Source organism: Thamnophis elegans, chromosome 3, assembly GCF_009769535.1.
Source record: "Thamnophis elegans isolate rThaEle1 chromosome 3, rThaEle1.pri, whole genome shotgun sequence".
In the NCBI taxonomy this organism is placed as follows: Eukaryota; Metazoa; Chordata; class Lepidosauria; order Squamata; family Colubridae; genus Thamnophis; species Thamnophis elegans.
This window is the reverse complement of record NC_045543.1, coordinates 118,039,594-118,060,877: the sequence shown is the minus strand read 5'-3', so window position 1 is coordinate 118,060,877 and position 21,284 is coordinate 118,039,594. Positions and strand designations below refer to the sequence as shown.

General features: G+C 39.6%; 1 protein-coding gene across 1 annotated transcript in view; it reads left to right on the top strand.

Moving 5' to 3' along the window:
• Positions 1-18,927, top strand: part of NLN (neurolysin) — a 45,386-nt gene extending 26,459 nt beyond the window's left edge. Inside the window, exons 5-13 of the mRNA XM_032214735.1 lie at positions 1,201-1,303; positions 1,873-2,033; positions 4,464-4,599; positions 5,494-5,860; positions 9,037-9,238; positions 11,216-11,402; positions 13,511-13,639; positions 14,526-14,662; positions 17,715-18,927. Coding sequence (XP_032070626.1) covers positions 1,201-1,303; positions 1,873-2,033; positions 4,464-4,599; positions 5,494-5,860; positions 9,037-9,238; positions 11,216-11,402; positions 13,511-13,639; positions 14,526-14,662; positions 17,715-17,846 — 1,554 coding nt within the window. The 3' untranslated portion in view covers positions 17,847-18,927. The remainder of the gene's footprint in view (positions 1-1,200; positions 1,304-1,872; positions 2,034-4,463; positions 4,600-5,493; positions 5,861-9,036; positions 9,239-11,215; positions 11,403-13,510; positions 13,640-14,525; positions 14,663-17,714) is intronic.
• Positions 18,928-21,284: the final 2,357 nt, after the last annotated feature.

Sequence of the window (21,284 nt, the reverse complement as noted above, 5' to 3'; positions counted from 1 at the left end):
ACTAGGAATTTCTTGTATATAATACTTTAGTTTATCATATTTCTTTATCTGCCTTACCCAGCTATGGTGCCATAGATCAGAAAAGTACTTAAAATAGTGTTGTGGCCCACCAGCAGAGCTGGAAGCAGATTCGGACAGTGAGGAGGTCGGGGAAGAACATGGTCCAGTCCTGGAGTCTAGGGAAGGCTCTCATGTTGAAGGCAGAGAGGGGGCCAGAGGCATATGCCAGTTATCAGCTGCCTTCAGTGAGGCAGACAAACACCTGGAGCCTGTTCCCAGTGTGTGTATGCGCAGAGTTGCCAGACGAAGGGAACAGCTAAAGAACAGGGGCCGACTTGGGAGTAAGGCCACAGGTAGATGATGAATGGTCTTCCAGGAGGAAATAAAAGAGGAGTGAAAGTGGAGTGGAGTTTGCAGGAGAAATCAGTTCCAAGACTCCTTGCCAGGTTTTGCAGATATCAGCCTGGCAGCTCTCCAAACCAGATAAGGTCTATGACTATAGACCTGGCTATTCCGACAGGCCTGGGGCTAAAAAGCTTCTACCCCCTTCTCGAATGGTATGACTGTTGTGTGTTTTAAATTATGTATTGCTGCGCGTTGTTTTAATTTTTTGTCTGTATCCCCCTCCCTTAGTTGAGTTGTGAGCCACCCTGAGTCCCCTTTGGGGGGAAAAGGGCGGCATATAAATAAAATAAACATTCAACATTCAACATAAATCCTCCCTTGAAAAACTTTGCAAATGAGTGAATTAATACAGTAAATTAATAAAAGCGTTTTTTGTTGGAACAAGGAGTTTGCTTCATGTTCTTGGGAAGCCTAGGTCAGAACAGATAGTAGTTTCTTAAAGTCATAAAAGATGCATATTCTTATTCTCTTTAAACTGTGTGCCAAAGATGGGAAGAGAATATAAGAATAAATAAAATTGGGCCATGTCCTTGAAAACAAAACAACGGAAGGAGTTTGTTCACAAAGCATGTTACCATAAGGAAAACATCTCTCTTTGAAACGTTAAGGCATTTATGTCCTGTAAGAGGCTCATGGCAGCTTCTTCATAGACATAGACTGTTCCATGTTCATGAAGAACATTAGGGACAGCCCACCTTGGGACGCACTTGTTTTGAATGCTCTGCATGACTTCAGTAATGAACAGTGATACCTTTAATGTAACATTTTGCTTTTTATATATGGATTGACATTAAGGAAATCAAGACAATCAAGCAGAAGCTGAGTGAATTATGTATAGATTTTAGCAAAAATCTCAATGAAGATAACACATTTCTGATATTTTCTCAAAATGAACTTTGTGAGTATTTCTATTTGCTATTTATGACTTGTATCTATAGTTCAATAGTACCATCATATTGGTAAACAGTACAGTTAGTATTGCAAAACAGGAAGTTTTCATGCTATATTGGAATTGTTTCATATGTTGATCAACCTTAATCAATTCAATGTGATTTTCCCTTTATTTATGTTAACCTTCCATTTTTCCATAACTCTATAATTTTCTTTTACCGCCTTTGGTTACTTGTTCCTGTGTTCTTGAAAAGGTTCTACCTTGATTTTAAATATTTTATTATTTAACTCCAGAAAATAAAAACCTGATTATTGTTATCACAATGCATTTAAATAGCTAACTACAATTTTGCTCTTTGATAGAATAAGCATGATTACTGTAATATGAACAGTTAACTGATAAAATCATTGCTTACTCACTGGCAGTTAACTTATATTTCAAAGTTCCTTAAATGCCTTTTGTCTGTAGAAATCTATTTGCCACTAAACATTTAAAATGATTTTTGATGATTGTTAAAAGACATGTCTGAAAAAATGTATCCTTATATTAATCCAGTAGTGAAATGTGTTTCTCAGGTGCCCTGCCCGATGATTTTATCAGTAGTTTAGAGAAGATTGAAGCTGACAAATATAAAGTTACCTTAAAATATCCCCACTATTTTCCTGTTATGAAGAAGTGCAGTGTTCCAGATACCAGACGAAAAATGGAAACTTCTTTTAACAGCAGGTGCAGAGAGGTATGAAATTTTTTTCCCCATTCATAACAGATCAGATTATTTTAAGACTGTATCATGTAGACATCATACAATGGAAAATAAATCAGCAGTGTATGGTAGTATAAAAGTATGAAAGCACAATAGTGAATTTCAGTTACTTCCATTCTATGTATGAACAGTTAGCTTTTGTTAATTTAATTACAAATATGAAAATACTAAATTGACTGAAATACACTATATTGCCAAAAGTATTCGCTCACCCATCCAAATAATCAGAATCAGGTGTTCCAATCACTTCCATGGCCACAGGCGTATAAAATCAAGTACCTAGGCATGCAGACTGTTTTTACAAACATTTGTGAAAAAATGGGTCGCTCTCGAGAGCTCAGTGAATTCCAGCGTGGAACTGTGATAGGATGCCACCTGTGCAACAAATCCAGTCGTGACATTTCCTCGCTCCTAAATATTCCACAGTCAACTGTCAGCTGTATTATAAGAATGTGGAAGTGTTTGGGAACGACAGCAATTCAGCCACGAAGTGGTAGGCCATGTAAACTAACGGAGCGGGGTCAGCAGATGCTGACGCGCATAGTGCGAAGAGGTCGCCAACTTTCTGCAGAGTCAATCACTACAGACCTACAAACATCATGTGGCCTTCAGATTAGCTCAAGAACAGTGCGCAGGGAGCCTCATGGAATGGGTTCCCATGGCCGAGCAGCTGCATCCAAGCCATACATCACCAAGTGCAATGCAAAGCGTCAGATGCAGTGGTGTAAAGCACACTGCCACTGGACTCTAGAGCAGTGGAGACACATTCTCTGGAGTGACGAATCTCGCTTCTCCATCTGGCAATCTAATGGACAAGTCTGGGTTTGGCGGTTGCCAGGAGAATGTCTGTCTGACTGCATTGTGCCAAGTTTAAAGTTTGGTGGAGGGGGGATTATGGTGTGGGGTTGTTTTTCAGGAGCTGGACTTGGCCCCTTAGTTCCAGCGAAAGGAACTCTGAATCCTTCAGCATACCAAGACATTTTGGACAATCCCATGCTCCCAACTTTGTGGGAACAGTTTGGAGCTGGCCCCCTCCTCTTCCAATATGACTGTGCACCAGTGTACAAAGCAAGGTCCATAAAGACATGGATGACAGAGTCTGGTGTGGATGAACTTGACTGGCATGCACAGAGTCCTGACCTCAACCCGATAGAACACCTTTGGGATGAATTAGAGCAGAGACTGAGAGCCAGGCCTTCTCATCCAGCATCAGTGTGTGACCTCACAAATGCGCTTCTGGAAGAATGGTCAAAAATTCCCATAAACACACTTCTAAACCTTGTGGACAGCCTTCTCAGAAGAGTTGACGTCATTTTGAACCCTATGGATTAGGAATGGGATGTCACTTACAGTAAATTTATATGCGAGTAAAGGCAGGTGAGCGAATACTTTTGGCAATATAGTGTATTACAGATTGCGATTTTGGAGCAGGATGTTATAAAGCCTCTTGACATAAAAGACTAGTGTTCAACATCAATAAATTCTATACTCATACATATTCTTGGGCATAAAGATACCAATATATCTTTGCCATTTTTGCATATGTTCTGTTGGCAACTGAGTGATTTTATTCCAGAAGCAGAATTTCATAAACATTACTCCTAATATATTTAATTACATTTGTCATATAAGTAGTCAAGGTATTTTATATGAGCTGTCCCAATCTGATTCCTTCTGGATATTTTGGGACTAAATTTCTCAGAAGATTTAATGTAACTGAATAAAATTCAAGGAATTAATTACAGGCTGAGCAATGAGTTAGTAAAATAGATGGATAGGTTTGCTTGGAAAAGATACATTGTTAAAGCAATTATGTCACAAGAAAATTATAGTATTAGTTGTCATTTTACATTTTTAATATGGTATGTTGATAATTCTTAAAAATCCAGGACATCATAATATTTCCCGTGACTGAATAACATAATTAACCTAATATAAATGACAAGCTAGACTAATTGTTACCCACTTCGTACTCAATTTATTTGATTCATTTCCCCTTTTCAGAAAACTTACTGAATGCTATGTTGTTTGTATATGCACTTATACCATTTCCAGAATAATGCATGTAAACAATGGTTTGCTTTTTATTAAGTGGCTTTTTTCAATGTTATCATGCTGTATTTTTTTTTCTAAAGATGCCAGAATTGGAATTGAAACCTTTGGCATACAATCTAGACACTCTTATCACTGTTCCCTAGATAGTCCAAATATTCATTATAAATTCTTTACCACAAAATAAAAGGGAACTTTAAACTTTTTAAAAACCTGTTATTTCATAATACGAGAATTAAGTTTGGTTGCATTCAAAATGTAAAGTTGCAGTTTTCAACTACGTTTGTAACATATTTTGAGTTTATGTTTTTAATATTATAGTTAATGATTCAAAAAATTTTATTTTCCTAGGAAAATGCTGACATTCTTCGACAGCTTCTTCCTTTGAGGGCAAAATTAGCAGAACTCCTGGGTTATAGCACACATGCAAGTTTTGTTCTTGAAATGAACACTGCAAAAATAACAGACAATGTTATAACATTCTTAGGTCAGTTTTCATTTAACATGTAAGATATTATCAGAGTAATTTAAGTCAGTAAAATATTTATAGTGAAAATAACAACTTTTTGCCAGGGACAGGATGAATCTGAAGTATTTTTAATTTTTAAAAAAATAGTAACTGTGTTAATTGAGAGATAATAATTATGATAATATTGTATTAAGGAAACAACTTGATGTTTATGAAGACCAATACAAGCTAAAGAACTGGCAGCTGTGATTTCACATTTTTGTGTCATTAATAATGAAACTTAAGAAGAGTGATTCAAAATTGAACTCATTATTTTTAGTTTGTTAACTAGTGCAACTGCTAGAACATGAAGTTAATATTCCTGAATTTTACACATTATAAAACTTTCCGGTTTTATAGGATTTAGATTATAGAATTCCATTCCACCAGTTCTAAAATAGATATTTTTGAACGTAATAAAATCTTATCAAGATCATATGATTCCAAACTGGTTTGCTCTGATTGAGCTCCTATAATATTTGGACCAGAGTGAATTTTTTTGTAGAAAGCTACTCTCACTAAAGTTTTCAGTGAAACTGCTACTTCAGTATCATTAATATTAGCTTTTAATTATGAACGAATCAGTCAAATGTTAAAACATTGATTGCTTTTATCATTCGGCATAGAAGGCCCAGTGCTCATAATGCTAAAATGTAATTTAATACATTTGTTTTGGGATTATATGATATACAGACCAAATCAGGAAACAGCAGCACAAACTATTGGAAAATATTTTTCAAAACTGTATCTTGTTTTATGAACCAATAATTAGGTCATGAGAAAGAGAAAAGTATTTTTCTTAGTCTTGAATGTAATCTGAAATGGAATGTAACAAGCACTCAAAGTATTTTTTTTTTAATTTCTGTTTTGCAGATGGTCTAAGTAATAAGTTAAAACTTTTGGGTAAAGAGGAGAGAGCATTTATTTTAAAACTGAAGAAAAAAGAATGTGAAGAAATAGGTGTCGAGTATGATGGAAAGATTAACGCATGGGATCTACATTATTACATGAATCAGACAGAAGAGCTCAAATATTCTGTAGACCAAGAGAAGCTGAAGGAGTATTTTCCTATTGAAGCAGTCACAGAAGGCTTGCTCAAAATTTACCAGCAGCTGTTGGGACTTGTATTTGAACGAGTGGAAGATGCTCATGTTTGGCATGAGACCATTACTCTTTACACAGTGAAAGACAGCTCAACAGGAGAAATTCTGGGGCAGTTCTATTTAGACCTGTATCCAAGGTAACATATTTTTTCGAAGATTGCATTTGTATCTTTCTTTTTATCCAAGGAACTCTTTCAGTAGACACGATTCAAGTCTATGATTGTATTCCCAGAGTAGCCCTGTAGGATTAAACTGAAAGAGGAGGACTGGTGCAAGGTTATCCAGTGAGAATCTGTGACAAAGGTTTTTGTAAGCCAACTAGCTGATAACCCAGCGTTGCCCGCGTATTTATTTACAGGATGGAAATATCCAGGCCAAACGTAATTTCTAATGTTGGATTTTCTCCATTATCAGAGGGAGTACTGTTACCATGACAACTCCACTGGGCTGTACCAATGGTGGGTTCTGGCAGGTACGCCCTGGTACAGGTGTACCGGTGGCTGCTGGAAGCAGCAGCCACCATACCGGAACGGTGCTTTTGAGGGCCCGCCCGCCCTCCCTCGTTCCTTACCTGTATTTAAGCCAATTGGGCCACTTGCGCACATGCACGCAGCTTACGGTTCTTACGCGATGCTCCGCCGAGCAGCTGGAGCGTTGCAGAGCGGTGGGTGCGCATGCCTATGCAGCGTGTGTGCCCGTGGTGGACGCCTGGCCCCCGCATATGCGGTTGTGACGGGATCTGGAGCCCACTACTGGGCTGTACAGTAGAAGCCATTTTACGGCAGTACAATAGAAGTTATTTAAGACACAAAGGCTGTATCTTAACAGAACACACACCCCGAGGGGTATTAGTAGTGTCTTACTCCACAGTGTTTTTTTCCAGAGAATAAGTCATCTATGTACCAAGTTTGGTTGAAATTACTTGAGGCGTTCCAGAGTTAATGCTGGAACATGCACACACACACTAACAGCCATTTCTATATATACAGATAGATATATACACTATAGATAGACAACTATGTTTTTCTCATCTCTCCAGCAATCTGTTATTGGATAATAATAGTAGTTTTCTGAACATCCGAGTTATGGTATATCTCTAAGAATTACATCACACTGCTTCTGTTGATTGTGATAAGTAATGTAAGTTTTAATACAGGTAGTCCTTGACTTAGAACCAGTCATTTAACAACCATTCAAAATTATCATTGCGTCAGAAAGTGTGCTTTACAGTCTATAAAACAATTCCAATGTCACACTGCCAAACAGCACACACAGACTCTGGTCACATTACTGCATTTCAGGCATTTGGCAACTGACTCACGCTTACCCTGAACTGCAGGGTCCAATGGTAACATGTCTGTAATTTCACTTAATGACCATGTGATTCAGACGTAGGACCATATAATTCACTTAACAACCACTGTAAAAACGCTTTAAAAACCAGATCCAGTCACATGGGAGTCTTGACTTATGATCATAAACGTTTAGGACTGAACTTCCGATCCCAGTTTTGGTTGTAACTCGAGGACTGCCTGTATTGTCAGACATTTGATAACTGCCTAACTGGTGATGACACAGACCACAGAATACCTCCTTCTCTTCACCACCCTTTAAACCTCATTTTTCATCCACCTTCTTATCATTGGTAAACATTCTGCCAAGATACACAGATTCGTCTTATTTATTTGTCCTTTAATATTACTGAAATATACTGAAATATTACTGAAATGTCCATCAAGAGCTTACACCGTCCCAATGTCTGATTTTTTTCAACATAGACCACCCTGTCCTTGAATGGCTGGGTGGACTAGACATTAACATTGGAACCACTATACGTCTATCCATGTATTTGCCATACGCTAAATAAATAAATAAACTGAAATATATATTCAGACATTCATTTTATATTTTAGTCAGAATAATTACCTTGGTGTTTAATACATTAATTTTCAAATCTATATTTCTTTCTGCACCATAGACTTACCTTTGCTTCACCCATTCATTCAGCATTCCATTTATTCTCACTGCTTGTTTGTTGCTTGTTTATAACATTGTTATTGCATTAAGCCGCCAACATATATGTCCATATTCATACAAAATATTATATAATTTGAAGCTATTTGCTTTATCATGTTTTCTCTAAATCGACAAACATGCAGTGAACCTTCTTTTCCCTCCGTTCAGCTTACGGTTGCACTTCTCCAATTTTGCTTGTCATGTCTCATACCTTTTCAGTCAGAATTCTGCCAAACACTTTCCCAGGCTGGTTGAAGGTAATCCCCCTATAGTTTTTTCATCACTTTTGTTACCTTTCCTTCTTTATAAGGGAGCACAGATTACAGACTTCAAACACAGCCCTTCTATAACATTTCTCTGGTTACACTCTCAACACCTGCAGGCTTAACTTTTTTCAAAATTCTCACAGCAGTTCTTTTCTTTTTATTGTTTTTTCTTGGATATTATTTTATCTTAGATATTATTTTTATGGTATTGTAATTCTAGTCCTACAAAGATTAGGTAGAAAGAAAAGCCAATGCTTCAAGCAATAGAACAACTCTTGTGTAATTGCTATGACACCGTATTTTTTGGAGTATAAGATGCATCTTTTTCCCTCAAAAAAGAGGGTGAAAATCTGTGTGTGCATCTTATACACTGAATACAGCATTTTTGGACTCCTAAAACCCTGTCCCTTTGCAAAAATGGCAGTGCATAGCCTTTAGGAGATTTCTAGAATGCTCCTGGGGGCTGGGGAGGGCAAAAGGAGTGAAAAACAGGCCCTTTTTTGCTCAGTTTTGCCCCCAGCCCCTAGGAGCACTCTATAAGCCTCATAAATGGGCTATGCATGCCCGTTTTGTGACAAAAAATGGACCCGTTTTTGCGAAAAATGAGCCATTTGGGGGGAAATGGGCCGTTTTTGGGAGGTCTGCAGAGTGCAAAAACTTTTTTAAAAAATTTGCCTCTTCAAAATTTTGGTGCGTCTGATACTCTGAAAAATATGGTAATATAGCGTACAGTTGAACCATCTTACAAAAGCATCCTTTTTTCTCTCCCTCTTAAGAGTTGTACTGAATATTTCTTTTAAGTGAAACTGTTTAGCTTTAAGATTTTTAAAAGATACAATGTATACATCTGACTATTATAATGATAGAACCCCAAAAGCAAGCTCATTATGGAATTTAGACAAATGTATTGTTCCTGACTCTTCCAGGAAAAGAATGAGTCATTCATATAGATATAAGTTAAGAAGTGCCAAATGATTCACTTTCTTCGTGATGTTTTTTCTGTTTTTGATCTACTTTATTTTGTTACTCAGAGAAGGAAAGTATGGGCATGCCGCCTGCTTTGGTCTCCAGCCTGGCTGCCTTCTTTCTGACGGCAGCAGAATGATGTCAGTCGCAGCTCTTGTAACTAATTTCACAAAACCAACCTTAGATCGCCCATCACTGCTGCAGCATAATGAAGTGAAAACTTACTTCCATGAGTTTGGGCATGTAATGCACCAGATATGCGCTCAAGTAAGTATTCTGCTTTATCTTGAAATTCTTCTATTATGGCTATGAGGCTTCTGTGCTTAAAGGAAACAAGCAGTGAAGAATTGTACAGCAAATTTCTTCAACTGAAATATAATTAAAAATAGTTCCTTTAACCCTGATTTCATAAACGTCAACGTGCCAGTGATTTTTGCAAAGATACTGATTGAATGAACACATTGTGGTCAGGAGTGAAATCCAGCAAGTTCTGACAGGTTCTGGAGAACTGGTAGTGGACATTTTGAGTAGTTTGGAGAACCGGCAAATACCACCTCTGACTGGCCCCAGAGTGGAGTGGAAATGGAGATTATCCTTCCCCTGCCATGCCCACCAAGCCACACCCTCTAAGCAATACCATGTCCACCAAGCCATGTCCACAAAACCGGTAGTAAAAAAAAATGAATTTCACCACTGATTGTGTCGAGTTGCAGCTTATTTTACAGTGTTTACTAAATCCATTATTTGTTCTGTTCTTACAAGCTAAACTTTAAAGTTTGGTTCTTCAATGATGAGGGTTTGAGTTTGAGTTTGAGTTTAATAAAATTTGTATGCCGCCCACTCCCATTGGGACTCTGGGCGGCTCACAAGCAAAAATAAAAACATTTAAAAATTTAAAAAAGATACAATTATTAAAATTAATATAACATCCATTCAATCAAGTGGGGCTGGATATTAATCAACAGCTCCAGGCCTGCCGGAACAGCCAGGTCTTGGTTGCTTTACGGAAGGCCAGGAGAGTGGTAAGGGTCCGGATCTCTGCGGGTAGATTGTTCCACAGGGCCGGTGCAGCTACAAAGAAGGCCCTCCCTCGGGGGGCCACTAGCCGGCATTGTCCGGTCGACTACACCCAGAGGCGGCCCAACCTGTGTGATCTTATTGGTCGTTGGGAAGTGAATGGCAGGAGGCAGTCTCTCAGGTAGCCAGGTCCTATACCACATAGGGCTTTAAAAGTAACGACTAGCACCTTGAAGCAGGTCCGGAGACCAATGGGGAGCCAGTGCAGCTCGCGGAGGATAGGTGTAACATGGGTGTATCTAGGTACACCCATTATTGCTCGCCCGGCTGCATTCTGGACCAACTGTAATCTTCGAACACTCTTCAGGGTTCCCGATGTGCTAAGCCATAAGCGTACATTACAGATTCATTTGTTAATTTAGGAACTGTTGTTTGGAGGGTTAAACCTGCCTGTGCATTTGCTTATTGACCCATTCAGAATAATCCCAATTTGTACTCGTAAAATCCACTCTTGATCCTGATTCATTCATACATAAGAATGTTAAATTGGACCAGCTTGAATGTTATCTGAAAGGTCTAGCATGACCTATGGTAGGGTTGGTAAATTCACTTACATAGTCAATTTGTGTTGAACAAAATTGTCAGTTCCCAGAAGGTAAATAGTGACTGAACAATTTTATTTCATGCATGTGAGCCACATTAGGTCAAGGACACAACATGTTCACAGATACACTTCATAAGTGGATTGTCATAAGTTTTAAAGGGTTAAACTGATTTTTAAACAAAGTAGGTATCACCCATTGCATTGCATATATCCATTTAATTTCCCCAAATCGCTGAAATAATTGTCCCTACTCATTCTGGGGGCTGCAAATAGTATGTTGGTGGACTCCATATTACACATTTTGCAGCTGATAAGAGAGTTTACTTGTCTTTTCATTCATTCCATGTGATTTTAGTTCAGCTAGTTAGAGAGGATGTAGACAATACCAACCCACTGTAGACCATGTAGCAACAGTAGAATGAAGCTGCAAATATCCAGGCTCTTTTGGGAAATTTGCTGTATTCCTATTTAGGAATTGCCTGAACCATACCTAAATATTGAAACTATGATAAAGAATATTTGAATGTTTACTTTTCAATCTATGCTACAATTTAAAGTTTTATCATTTATATTAGTTCATGTGTATTTTACATGAATTTAATTTATATTGTCATCTTTCACAGACTGATTTTGCGAGGTTTAGTGGAACTAATGTGGAAACAGATTTTGTAGAAGTACCTTCACAAATGTTTGAAAACTGGGTTTGGGAAAAAGAACCTCTACAACAAATGTCCAGACACTATAAAGATGGAAGTCGAGTCCCCGATGATCTCCTTGAGAAACTAGTAGCTTCTAGACTAGCCAATACAGGTATTTTCCTTATTTATTAGTTAATTTGATTTTGATAGTTTCACGAAAGAATTGTTATAATCTGAGTCAAGCAGAATATTAAAGAATATATTTTGAAAGATTTATTTTAATAATCTTAAATGTAAGAAAAGTACCGCATTTCCCCGAAAATATGACAGGGTCTTATTTTCTTTTTACCTACAAAATATGGCTTGGCTTTATTATGGGGGGAGGGTTTATTGTTTTGGGGTTGCCCTGCTCTCTTGCGAGCAGGCTCCCAAAAAGCCGGGCACAACCTCATGGACGAATGGCTGTGTTGTGCTGTCGCAGCAGTGCAACACAACAGCCTTGAAGTGACCACGCTCACGAGCAGCCACCCGGCAAACCCCCTTTGCAACGGGCAGAGCACCATTCACTGACCTAGGGGAATTGCCAAGCCGCGTGGGCGTCTGTTCGCCGCCACCCGGCTCCCGCGGCTTGGAGCCTTCCAAATGAGAGTGAATGGTGCTCTGCACGGCTGGAGAGGGAGGTTGCGTGAGCACCTGTTCTCTCTCACTCACCTGCCTCCCAGCCTCACGATGCATGGCCCAGCTCTCATTACAGAGCCAGGGCACCTCCGCCGTCGCCGCCATCCCAGTCTGGCTTTTTCCGCAGCTTCCAACCCAAGTCTTTTGGCAGTGGGCGCACGCTCAATGGTTGTGGGCCAGCTGCCTGCAGAGCATACAACGATAGAGCAAGCACCCAGAGTGGCCACTGCCGAAAGACTTGGGTTGGAAGCTGCGGAAAAAGCCAGGCTGGGATGGCGGCGACGGCGGAGGTGCCCTGGCTCCGTAATGAGAGCTGGGCCATGCATCGTGAGGCTGGGAGATGGGTGAGCGAGAGCGGAACAGCCGCTTGTGCAACCTCCCTCTCCAGCCATGCAGAGCACCATTCACTGGCATTTGGAAGGCTGCAAGCCGTGGGACCCAGGTGGCGGCGAACAGGCACTCACGCGGCTTGGCAATACCCCTAAGTCAGTGTATGGTGCTGTGCCCGGCTGCAAAGGGGGGTTGCCGGGTGGCTGTTTGTGAACGTGGTCGCTTCATGGCTGTTGTGTTGCACTGCTTCGACAGCTCAACACAGCCATTCGCCCATGAGGCTGTGCCCAATTCTTTGGGAGCCCGCTTGCAAGAGAGCAGCCACCCGGCAACCCCCCACTTCAGCTGGGCACAGCACTGCTCACCAACCTAGCAGTATCCCAAAGGCGCCAAGCAACGTGATCACCTTTGCTTCCCCCCAGGTTCCCGCAGCTTGGCATCTTCGGGATTCTGCTAGGTTGGTGAGCGGCGCTCTGCCTGGCCGGAGGTGGGGGGTGGGTTGTCCAGGGGGTTTATATGGGGGGGGGGGGCTTATATTTTTGCCCACCAGAAAAATGTGGCATGGCTGTATTATGACATGTCATATTTTTGGGGAAACACAGTATCCCCTCACAAAAGGGAGAAAAGATTGAAGCCCACTTGGAGAAAATACCAGCAAATTTGTATATATAGTTTGTTTAATATTATTTAAATGAGATTACTTTTGAAGGTAATCTAAGAAATGTATTTTGAATCATCCAAAGATTAAGTCTCCATCAAACTGAAGTCAATATTTTTATGTTGCTTGGTACATTGGTAACAATATAGAAGTACTTTACCATTTAGGAATGTCTTATCTTGGATTCTCCTGGTGGTTTTCCATCCAAATACAAGTCCAATCCAGGCTATCTTAGCTTTTTCAAGATCAATCAAGGTTAATTAATCACATGCTGTTACCTGCCGTGATTTGCATTTTTACTCAGAAAGTAAAAGAATCCTTTGGGATTGGGCGGCCTATAAATTTAATTTAATTTTAATGAGTACTGAATTCAATATTGAATCCCAAAGAAATGTTTAACTTGGAATCGTAGAAAACTTCTTTATATTGAAACAGTTGTTCAACCTACTTCAGAATGATCAAAGGTAACTTGTAGCACCTCCAGATGACCACAGGAAAGATTCTGTGCTAACCTTGACTTGACATACTAGATACTGAATCCAGACCAGTTTTCATAGTTTCAGTTATATAAACAAAGTCTGCTGATATTCCTTTCGGTGTTCTTATTTAACTAGGTCTTCTGACTCTTCGTCAGATTGTTTTGAGCAAGGTTGATCAGGCTCTTCATACCCAGTCCTCGGCTGATCCTGCCAAAGAATATGCCAAACTCTGTGAAGAAATTTTGGGTATATCTGCAACCCCTGGTATGGACATTCAAAAATTTTATTTACCCCTTGTCAGTATTTTATCAAGAGAAATGTGATTGTGAATAAATATATAATGACATTATTTTCTAAAATTATAAAATATTTTTAAAATAAAGCAGGTGGTTGGACTAGATGACCAAACCTTGGCAAACCTTTTTGGCACAGATTTCCCAAACCGGAAGACACATGCTTGCACACTAGTGACCTGGTCTTCTGGTTTCCGGGATGTGCATGCACGCCGGCCAGCTGGTTTTCACGTGTGCTGGAGTGCTGAAAACCCAAAGACCAGGTGGCCGGTGCACATACGTGTGCATGCGTACCAGCCAACTGGTCTTTGGGTTTCCGGCGCATGCAAAGACTAGCTGGCCAGCGTACATGCACGCGCCGGAAACCAGAAAAGAACGCAATGCTTATAAAATTGTTTAGAACAGGGGTGTCAAACTTGCTTCATCACGTGATACATCATGACTTCCCCCCCTTTGTTAAAACTGAGGTGGGTGTGGCCAGCACGTGACGCATCTGGCCCGTGGGCGATGTGTTTGACCTCTCCCCCCCCCCCTCCAGTTTACACTGAGAAAATCTCAGATGAAAATGTCTTAAGTTTAAGGCATGCTTGGATTCAGTTCCATGAGCTTCAAGCCACAAAATATAGAGAGAGGATATATTTCTGTTTGGTCAGAGCAGATCCAAATTAATGTGTCTCCTCTTTCAGTAAATTAATACCTGAAGTGCATGGCATTCTCATTAATACCTACATTGATTCTAACCAGTCTGAAACATAATAAGCCTTTCAATAACATAATTAAACATCTTCAGATTGTTCTCTCTGGTGTTTTGTTTATTTTACAGAAACTGTTCAGAATTATTATTTGTTTCTTTTAAGGTACAAATATGCCAGCTACTTTTGGTCATTTGGCAAGTGGGTATGATGGCCAATACTATGGATACCTGTGGAGTGAGGTGTTTTCTATGGATATTTTTTACAGTTGCTTTAAATGTGAAGGGATAATGAATCCCAAGGTAAGGAAACTAGTTTTATTCTTTGTTATCCTTTTTCCTCACCTGTTTCTAAGTATAGGAGGACAACATGATAGCAGAAAGGAATTAACAAAACGTATGTTATCTCTTTCAAGATTGAATCTGGCTTGTTTAATATAAAATAGCTAAAGACAATCTTGGCATTTTTATTAAAGCCATGCATTTTGCTGCTATGTTTATTCCAGGGCCTTACTTTTATAACAAATCATAAAGTTTATATTGAGATATTTTAATGTTTGCTTAAAATTTAATATGCTTTACTATATTTATTGTTTTAATTGTGAGAGCTTCTCAGTCCTGATGAAGTATATTGTTAAAATAAACATCAATAGTTCCTGTAAGTAATACTAATAAAATATCTTTATTAGCTTTATTAGCTTCTTTTGAAACCCAATATGTATAATGCCAGATGGAAAATAACTGAAACAGAATTGAAGATTTAACAGTTTAGACAGATGAGAAAGAGGAAATGCTGAAGGAAAACTATGGAGGAATAATAGACATATCTTGAAAGATTTCTTGAAGAGCAGGAAGGATTAGATTCTACTAATATATGGGGCAGTAAGTGAATTCTAGTACAACCAAAAAAGCAGAAGGTATCATGAAGAATTATATCTGATGTTTGGTTTAGTTAAAAGAGGAGTAACTACCGTATTTTTCAGAGTATAAGACACACCTTCCCCCCCCCCCAAAAGAGGGTGAAAATTTGGGTGCATCTTACACACCAAATATAGCCCCACCCACCCCCTCCAGAGGCCAAAAACGCAAGGCATAGAGGCACCAATGGTCTGTGGCAATCCCTGCAGCCTGGAACATCTGATTGGGGGTATTCCAGCAGTCCGATCCACCCTCCAATCAGCTGTGCTGAATCAGGTTGCAATAAGTGCTAACGCTGACCTGGCTGGTCAGAGTTTGCAGCAGCAATCCCATTCAGAAAGCACATAACTGATTCAGCAGGATTCAAAATAATAATAATATACAATACATTACCAAAAGCAGGTTTTCCAAGGTAGCAGTAAATATAAGCAAAACACAAGCAGTTTCACTTTCAGTTCTCTGCTAATCCAGGTTCCTTGTTGCTCATACAGCAAATTTCAGAGTCCAAATAGCCCTCATTGGCTGACTTAGTTTCTATGCCTATTCATTGGCTGATCTTGTTACCATGTGTCAGCTAAATACCATGGATGCTGGTAGGCAGAAGCAGATTTTTTTTTCTTCTTATTTTCCTCCCCAAAAACTAAGGTGCGTCTTATACTCCAAAAAATATGGTAGTTATGAATAAAAACTATACAGCTAATTTGCAAACAGCCTTAGTATCAATGGAAAACCAGTAAAAGACCTTATAATAATCTTAATGTCCAGCTGTCTTCATGCAGCTTGAGTATGAATTCAATATTACCAGTTATATGGAACTTTATCTTTATCACCAATAGATGCCTCTGGGAATATTCAGGACTGGTGTGAAAATTATATGTAGAATGGGTTAGTTTTTGGCAGTGGTTTGCTTTTCAAGCTTATTTCAATTTAGTTTCTGAACCTTTCATAGATAATATCATCAGAAGGATTTTCTTGTCCTATTCTCCTTTAGCTTATATATGACTTGTGTGCCAGCGGCAAACAAGACATTTATAAGTTAAAAAAGAATAGGACAAAAAAAATCCTGCTTCTCATGTTACCTAGTCAGGTAATGAAACGTTCAGAAACTAAAATGAAACAAGCTTGCTGAGCAAACTACTGTCAAAATCTAAAACCAGAGCTATAAGTATTTTCTATTATTTCAAATCGATTGGTCTTCAGAGGAAGATAGATAACAACAAAATATCATGTCAAAGCAATACCCGAGGTTTGGATGAATGGAAGAACATTTTCAGATATGTATATATAAAGTGGAATGATACAGGGAATGCAATGGAGATGAACTATTAAGGGGGAGGGACCCAAACCTATTAGCTTCCCTGTTATGCCCCCCCCCCCAACTTCATGAAAGACTATCATTGGGTAGTAAAGGCGGCTGCTGAATCCATAGATTAATATAGTTGACTACAGCAGTGGTTCCCAAACTTGGCAACTTTAAGACTTGTGGACTTCAGAGCTGGCTGGAGAATTCTGGGAGTTGAAATCCACAAGTCTTAAAGTTGCCAAGTTTGGGAACCACTGGACTACAGTAACAAAGCCCATATCTTAGCTATTAATGCTTCAACATAGGTAATCATGTTAATGTTTGGGTTTCTGGGGTAGATTCTACCACATTCCCAACCACAAAGACAAGACCCAGTACATGTAATTATACCATGCCTTCTTCCACACAACATGCTGTGGTTAAAACTTTCAGTTGGCAAAGATGGATGAATATACATTGCCAATAGAAGATAACAATCTGCCTTAGTGAAGCAGGGACTTGTCTATGAAATTTTATACTGTTAAATCTGTTAGCTTTTTAGGTGCCATAGATAGTTTTGGATTTTTTTTTATTGGAACAACCCATGGCTATGAAAACATGCCAAAGGAAAACAACCTACTGAAAGGATTATAGAAACACAAAGCATATTGTCATAATTATGTAACAGAGAACCCTGGGGAAGTAGAGGCAGGGATTGACTGAGTGCCAGGTAAATTTTTGTAATAAATGATCAGGAGAGAATTCTGCACACTGTGAACTCTGCTAAGAGCAGATTGCCATATATAAAACTTGGCCACAAAATGAGACTGTGATTTAAAAAAAACAACCTTCATATGTTCGTCTCAGAGAGCCCAATGTCCATTGATCTTCTTTGTCAGTATAAGATGCTTTTAAAATATTTTCTTGTCACATGGAAACTTATGAGCATGGGTGACCTCATCATGTCCGTGCCACTCACATTGTGGAATGACATTCTGGATTGCAGTAAAAAAAAAAATAGCTTGTGGCTCATGAGAGAGCTACAAACTGTTACCATTGAGGCAGATTTCCTTTATCTTTACTTTTTTTTGTGAATTTAGAAAGTTTATATAAACATGAAACGTTAACCTACTCGTTTTATTTTTATTGTTTTAGGCTGGAATGAAATACAAAAATCTTATCTTGAAGCCTGGAGGCTCATTAGATGGGATGGACATGCTCCAAAACTTTTTAGGTCGTAAGCCAAACCAAAAAGCATTTTTATTGAGTAAAGGATTATGTACTTAGTAAAACTATGAGTTTTTTTTGGCAAAAGACATCACCTAGGAGACCATCTTAAAATACTATCAAGAAAATGTAAAAAAGACACTTTGTGTTTTAGGGAAAGTGTACTTGAGGGTTTAAATGTTTTTTATTACCAGTTTTCAAAATTATAATTCTCATTTTCATCTCAAACTTCATACAGAATCATGAAACAGTATTTTTCTTACTTGTTAGCAATATTTGTGCACTGTGTGTTGAATCGAAAGAAAAATATTGTTGCAATTTTTCATGGTAGATGTGTTAAATAAAAGACATAGCTTTAAGCTTTTTGTACATTTTTAGATTTGAATAACAAAATAATCATTACATTTCAGTCGTCTTAGCCAATTTTATCAAAATGTTTTGTTCTCTTTTTGAACTCTAATGAATCCAATGTCCTGAAGGACTCATCAAATCCTGACATATTTGATTATTTTCCATGGACACAGGGGCTCAAATTCACGGAAACAACTTCCTTTTTTTTTCAATTATGATGTGATCATAAATATAGAATTCAAGGATATTGCTTTAAAACAAGCATCTTGGGAGGAGAAATAGAGGCTTTTCCAGAGTTGAAACTGGCACGTAACTTTGGTTTCAATTTCTAAGCCTGGGATATTTTCCTCCTCACACAATACTATTCCAATGTAAAGAAATGTCTTTTTGCTGTAATACGTGTTCCTCATGGGAACTGAAGCCAGCCTATTCAATGTTCTTTGTCATTGTGCCAAGAACTCATTGTAGCCAATCACCTGCCTTTCTATACTTTTATTATGGGCCTTTCTACATAGAAGATAAGCTTCAGAATTGTGGAAGAAAGAAGAAAAAAACATTACATGTGATTGTTAAAGGTAAAGTTATTTTTTCTCAGTGCTGGTCTGATTGTCTGAGCTGTCCCAGGGGCTTGCAGAGAAAGGTGTGTGTGTGTGTGTGTGTATAAAACTCCTTAGAATCACTACAAGCTAACACGTGTAGGTTTTAAAGAAGCTGTAGCACAGGCGTGTCAGGCCTGGAAGCCATCTTGGGCCTTGGATCTTTAGGCCTGCCACATTTAGTGCTGTGGGAAACTGGGAGGGGGGATTGCATGGAACTGGGGAAGATATGTAGTCAAAATAACATTCCTTTCTCCAAGAGTCAAAGCCATGCTGCCCTGCACCTGGAGGTGTGTGACTGGGGAGTATCTCCAGTTAGGATGGTGCATTGATCGGACCATGTGATGGACCTGTGGGTGCTGGGGCAGGGACTTGAACTTGCTTTTGGATGGGGAAAACCTGGAAGCTTTCAGATTCGGATTTTCCCAGATGTGCCAATATGACATCTCTAATAAAATGGACCTTTGAGGAATGGCTAGGTTCGGAGTCTTCTTTTGTTGGGGGTGTTACTTGGAACCTTGACGTGTCATGTCGTCACGTGATGTATCACAACTTTTTTTCCCCCTTTGCTAAGCCGGGGGTGGCCGTGGCCGGCACATGTTGCACCTGGGGTGCGAGTTTGTCACCCCTGCTGTAGCAGATAGATGGAGGGAATGTGGAGGAGATGTGCCAGATGATCCATGGGAATGGAGAAGACTCAGGAAGGAACCTGATGCATTTGAAGAGTCTGCAAAAAAAAAGAGCCAGCAGAAGGAAAACATCACTTTGGATTCTAGGCACTGGCAGAGCAAATTCCATGAGGTCGAGGTCCTGGATTACAAGGCAATGGAGTATTGAAGAGAGCAATCTAATCACCATGTAAAAAGCTGGATTGAGAAAGAAGGAAGCAGATTGGTTACTGTTAGTAATATTATATTTGCCTTGAGATATGGCTTCAGAATTGAAGGATTGTTGAGTTTAGCTGTGATAAAGTAATAAAATGGTACGTGTTCATAATTAGAAAGTATTAAAAGTGTTCTATTCAATCCCTTGCCTACCTTAATTAAGATCCATGATGAAGTGGTTTCATGTGGTCCTGGACATACTGTTTACATCTGGTTGGTCAGTATTGTGGCAAATACATATTCACCTGATTAATATTAATGTTACAGGTAATCTTTACAATGACCCAAGATATATTAAAACTTCTAACAAAAACTTGGCAATAATTCTTTTTCCTCTCCTACAACACCTTTCCCAAATGCTCTTCTCAACCTTCATGGACAAAGGGGATAGGTTTCTCTACATACTGCATGGTGCATGATGATGCTGGTTTTTCCCCTTAAATTTAAATAAGCTTCCACAGGAGGGAAACCTTTCCCTGAAGAGAATATATTTGAGCTAGAGGAATAGCAGAGAAAAATATGCTGATAGAAAACTGATGGGATAATATTTGGAGAAATTAGTAGATTTTGCTAAATAAATACAACATGTTTGAATAAAATGTTTTCATTTATATTGATCACAAGAATCACAACAACCCATGCTAATAGGTTGCTAAAAGCTGAAACTCCCCTTTTTTTCATAACCATTAACCGTGGGTGTGACAGGGTTTTATATTCTTTTTATCCACAAAATATGGCTTGGGCCTTATGAGGTGAGGGTTTATTCTTTTGGAGTTGCCAGGTGGCTGCTCTCTTGCGAGTGGGCTCCCGGGCACAGCCTCTGGTGAATGGCTGTATTGCGCTGTCGCAGCAGTACAACACAACAGCCATGAAGCGATCACGATCATGAGCAACCACCCGGCAAACCCCCTTTCCAGCCGGGCCCAGCACCATTCACTGACCTAAGGGTATCACCAAGCTGTGTGAGTGCCTGTTCTCCGCCACCTGGCTCCCGCAGCTTGGTGCTTTCGAAATGCCAGTGAATGGTGAGCGGAACAGCCACACAACCTCCCTCTCCGTTCACTGGCATTTCAAAGGCACCAAATCGCAGGAGCTGGGTGGTGGTGAACAGGCGATCACGTGGCTTGGCGATACCCCTAGGTCAGTGAATGGCGCTGTGCCCGGGTGGAAAGAGGGTTTGCTGGGTGATTATTTGTGAACGTGGTCGCTTCATGGCTGTTGTGTTGTGCTTCTGCGACAGCACAACACAGTCTTTCGCCCATGAGGCTGTGCCCGGCTCTTTGGGAGCTCGCTCGCAAGAGCAGCCGCCCGGCAATCCCCCTCTTCAGCTGGACACAGCGCTGCTCACCAACCTAGAGGTATCCCGAAGGCGCCAAGCAATGCTATCACCTTTGCCTCCCTCCCCCGGTTCCCACGGCTTGGCACCTTTGGGATACTGTTACGTTGGTGAGCAGCACTCCGCCTGGCCAGAGGTAGGGGGCTGTCCATGGGGCTTATTTGCAGGGGAGGGCTTATATTTTTGCCCACCAGTAAAATGTGGCATGGCCTTATTATCAGGACATGTCGTATTTTCGGGGAAACGGTAGTTAAATATTTTTAAAAGTTAAAAGTTATTTTACTCTTAAATAAGAGGAGGGTTATGTCTTACTACAGCCAAATAAATGTGG